General features: G+C 63.9%; 3 protein-coding genes across 3 annotated transcripts; all 3 read right to left on the reverse strand.

Moving 5' to 3' along the window:
* Positions 1 to 514: 514 nt before the first annotated feature.
* LOC120859834 (high frequency lysogenization protein HflD homolog) lies at positions 515 to 1135 on the reverse strand. The gene has a single exon (XM_040235776.1). It carries the CDS (start codon positions 1133 to 1135, stop codon positions 515 to 517), a length of 621 nt encoding a protein of 206 aa, XP_040091710.1.
* Positions 1132 to 2208, reverse strand: LOC120859835 (tRNA-specific 2-thiouridylase MnmA). Its single transcript, XM_040235777.1, has one exon. The coding sequence runs from the start codon at positions 2206 to 2208 to the stop codon at positions 1132 to 1134; it is 1077 nt and encodes a 358-aa protein (XP_040091711.1).
* A 162-nt stretch (positions 2209 to 2370) lies between these two features.
* LOC120859836 (phosphatase NudJ-like) lies at positions 2371 to 2811 on the reverse strand. Its single transcript, XM_040235778.1, has one exon. The coding sequence runs from the start codon at positions 2809 to 2811 to the stop codon at positions 2371 to 2373; it is 441 nt and encodes a 146-aa protein (XP_040091712.1).
* Between the last annotated feature and the right edge of the window lie 1223 nt (positions 2812 to 4034).

Below are 4034 nucleotides of genomic sequence, written 5' to 3' on the forward strand. Positions count from 1 at the left end.
ATGGAAACGAAGGCGAAGGCGGCCAGCAGGCTGGCCGCCAGACCGACCAGGGCGGCACCTTCGAACAGTGCGGCGCTGGGTTTGGCCACCAGCAGCACCCCGCACAGGCCGATCAGGCTGCTGACCAGCATGCGCCGGGTCAGCGGCTCCTTGAGCCAGATATGCGCGATCAGCGGGGTGAACACCGGCGCCGAGTAGGTGAACAGCATGGCGTCGGCCAGGGGCAGGTGGGCGATGGCGTAGAAGAAGCAGTACATCGCCGCCAGGCCGTAGGTGGTGCGCCACAGGTGGGATTTCAGGCGGGTCGTGCGCAGCGGACGGACGCCGCGCACCAGCAGCAGCGGCAAAAAGAACAGCACGCCGACCAGGTTGCGGAAGAACACCACCGACTCGTTGTTGACGCTGGCGGAGACCTCGCGAATGCCGACTCCGGTGAAGGCGAACAGCAGCGCCGAGAGTGCCAGCAGCAGGGCACCCTGAAGGGGTTTGACGCTGCGGCTGGCGGGCTCCATGGTCAGTTTCGCGTCATGTCGTAGAGCGCTTTGAGCAGCTTGCCGCGGCTGAACACCAGCTGCCAGCGATGGCCGCCGAGCTGACGCCACAGGCGCGCCGAGCGAATGCCGGCGAGCAGCAGGGCGCGGATCTTCGCGGCGTTGTTCGGCTGTTGCAGGAAGCGCATGTCGCCGTGCACCTGGATGCGCTGGCGGAAGGTGCTGATGGTGTCCTGATACAGGCCGCCGCAGGCGGCGATGACATTGTCGTGGACCAGGCCGAAATGCTCGACCTGTTGCTGGATCTGGTCCAGGCGGCTGCCCATGATCTGCAGCATGTCGCTGCGCTTGTCCAGCTGGCGCTCCAAGCCGATCATCGCCAGGGAGTAGCGCAGCGGCTCGCGCTGCAGGGCGGACGGGTTGCGTTCCAGCGAACTGATCAGTGCGCGATAGCCATCACGCAGGTTGAGATCGTCGCCGCCGTAGACGTCCAGCGTGGTTTGCGGATCGCGCACCAGCAGGCTGCCGAGCATGCAGCCCATCGAGGCTTCGCTGACCTGGCCGGTGCGGGCGATCTTGTCGGCCAGCACGGCGGCTTCGAATACCGCGCCGAGCGCGACCAGCTGTTCCTGCATTGGAGTCATCGGGCGTCCTCGTACCAGGCTTGCGCGGTTTCGATCACGCCGCCGCCGAGGCACACCTCACCGTCGTAGAACACCACGGACTGACCCGGGGTAACGGCGCGCTGCGGCTCGTCGAACACGGCGCGATAGCCGTTCTCGGTCTTCTCCAGGGTGCAGGCCTGGTCGCTCTGGCGGTAACGCACCTTGGCCGTGAGGCGGCGCGGCGTGCTCAGGTCCACGGGGTTGACCCAGTAGATGTCCGAGGCGAGCAGGGCGCGGGAGAACAGCCAGGGGTGTTCGTTGCCCTGACCGACGATCAGCACGTTGCGCGTCAGGTCCTTGCGCAGCACGTACCAGGGATCATCGCTGGCGTCCTTGAGACCGCCGATGCCGAGGCCCTGGCGCTGGCCGATGGTGTGGTACATCAGACCGTGATGACGGCCGATGACCTGACCTTCAGTGGTTTCGATATCACCCGGCTGCGCCGGCAGGTACTGCTTGAGAAAGTCGCTGAAGCGGCGTTCGCCAATGAAGCAGATACCGGTGGAGTCCTTCTTTTTCGCCGTGGCCAGCTCGTATTTTTCGGCAATGGCGCGTACCTGCGGTTTTTCCAGCTCGCCGACCGGGAACAGGGTCTTGGCGATCTGCTCGCCGCCGACGGCGTGCAGGAAGTAGCTCTGATCCTTGTTCGGGTCCAGGCCCTTGAGCAGTTCGGTGCGGCCGTCGATATCGCGACGGCGCACGTAGTGGCCGGTGGCGATCAGGTCGGCACCGAGCGACAGGGAGTAGTCGAGGAAGGCTTTGAACTTGATCTCGCGGTTGCAAAGGATGTCCGGATTCGGCGTGCGTCCGGCCTTGTATTCGGCCAGGAAATGCTCGAACACGTTGTCCCAGTATTCTGCGGCGAAGTTGGCGGTGTGCAGCTTGATGCCGATGCGGTCGCATACGGCCTGGGCGTCGGCCAGGTCGTCCATGGCAGTGCAGTATTCGGTGCCGTCGTCTTCGTCCCAGTTTTTCATGAACAGGCCTTCGACCTGGTAACCCTGCTCCATCAGCAGCAGGGCGGAAACGGACGAGTCGACGCCGCCGGACATGCCGACGATCACGCGTTGGGTGCTAGGTGCTTGCATGGGAATCTGCGAGTGAAGCCTGAAAAGTTGTCGAGTTTAACAGGTAGGGTGCGCTATGCGCACCGAGCACTTGCACGGTGTCTGTGGTGCGCACGGCGCACCCTACGCAACGGCATATGCTCGCGATCAATCGCGCACCAGCTCCAGCGGCCCGTTTATGCCGGCCAGGTAATCATCCACGCAACGCAACACCAGCTCGCTGCGCCAGCGCTCGGGTTGCACCGCCAGCTCGTCGCGGGTCAACCAGATGATACCGCTGATATCGCTGTCCAGCTCGCGCGCGGGGTCATGGCGTACGGGGCGGGCGCTGAAGCACACGCGCTGGTAGGTCACGCCGTTGCTCGGGGCGGTATAGAGGTAGATGCCGAGCAGGCCGGTGAGTTTGACTTCCCAGCCGGTCTCCTCGAGTGTTTCGCGTAGTGCGGCTTCGCGCAGCGATTCGTTGGCTTCCAGATGGCCGGCCGGCTGGTTGAGCACCATACGGCCAGCCTTGAATTCTTCGACGAACAGAAAACGGCCATCGTCTTCGATTACCGTGGCCACGGTGATATGGGGTTGCCAGTCCATTTCGGTGCTCCAAAAAAACGATCAGCGTGCAGCGAGCTCTGCTCGCGAAAAACGGCTTCGCGAGCAGAGCTCGCTCCTACGGAGATTGTTCGCGTCTACAAATAAAGAACCCCGGCACCAGGCCGGGGTTCTTCTGACACTCAAGCCTTATCAGGCATTCAGCGCAGCCAGGGCCGCGTTGAAGGTGGCGCTGGGGCGCATCACCTGGCTGGTCAGCTCGGGGTTGGAGCGGTAGTAGCCGCCGATGTCGACCGGCTTGCCCTGCACGGCAGCCAGTTCGCCAACGATGGTCGCTTCCTGCTCGGTCAGCTGCTTGGCCAGCGGGGCGAAATGAGCCTTCAGCTCGGCATCGTCGTTCTGCTCGGCCAGGGCCTGGGCCCAGTACAGCGCCAGGTAGAAGTGGCTGCCGCGGTTGTCGATCTCGCCGACCTTGCGCGCCGGGGACTTGTTGTTGTCCAGCAGCTTGCCGGTAGCCTGATCCAGGGTCTTGCCCAGTACCTTGGCCTTGGCGTTGTTGGTCTTGATGCCGGTTTCTTCCAGCGACACGGCCAGGGCCAGGAACTCGCCCAGGGAATCCCAGCGCAGGTAGTTCTCTTCGACCAGCTGCTGCACGTGCTTGGGTGCCGAGCCGCCGGCACCGGTCTCGTACATGCCGCCGCCCGCCATCAGCGGAACGATGGATAGCATCTTGGCCGAGGTGCCCAGCTCCATGATCGGGAACAGGTCGGTCAGGTAGTCACGCAGTACGTTGCCGGTCACCGAGATGGTGTCCAGGCCGCGGATCATGCGCTCCATGGAAACGCGGATGGCTTCGTTGTAGCCCATCATGCGGATGTCCAGGCCGGTCAGGTCGTGGTCCTTGAGGTACAGCTCGACCTTCTTCTGCAGCTCGCGATCGTGGGCGCGCTCCGGGTCCAGCCAGAAGATCGCCGGGGTGTTGGACTGACGGGCGCGGGTAACGGCCAGCTTGACCCAGTCGCGGATCGGCGCGTCCTTGGTCTGGCAGGCGCGCCAGATGTCGCCAGCTTCGACTTCGTGCTGCATCAGCACGGTGCCATCGGCAGCCACGACGCGCATGGTGCCGTCGGCGGTCATTTCGAAGGTCTTGTCGTGGGAGCCGTATTCTTCGGCCTTCTGCGCCATCAGGCCGACGTTCGGCACGCTGCCCATGGTGGTCGGGTCGAACGCACCGTTGGTTTTGCAGAAGTTGATCATTTCCTGAT

The sequence above is a fragment of the Oryx dammah genome, unplaced genomic scaffold (assembly GCF_014754425.2).
Source record: "Oryx dammah isolate SB20612 unplaced genomic scaffold, SCBI_Odam_1.1 HiC_scaffold_3436, whole genome shotgun sequence".
Taxonomy (NCBI): Eukaryota; Metazoa; Chordata; class Mammalia; order Artiodactyla; family Bovidae; genus Oryx; species Oryx dammah.

Excerpts from the sequence above, each read along its gene's own strand:
- LOC120859834 (XM_040235776.1), bottom strand. The coding sequence starts at position 1,135 with ATGACTCCAATGCAGGAACAGCTGGTCGCGCTCGGCGCGGTATTCGAA.
- LOC120859835 (XM_040235777.1), bottom strand. The coding sequence starts at position 2,208 with ATGTCCGGCGGCGTCGACTCGTCCGTTTCCGCCCTGCTGCTGATGGAG.
- LOC120859836 (XM_040235778.1), bottom strand. The coding sequence starts at position 2,811 with ATGGACTGGCAACCCCATATCACCGTGGCCACGGTAATCGAAGACGAT.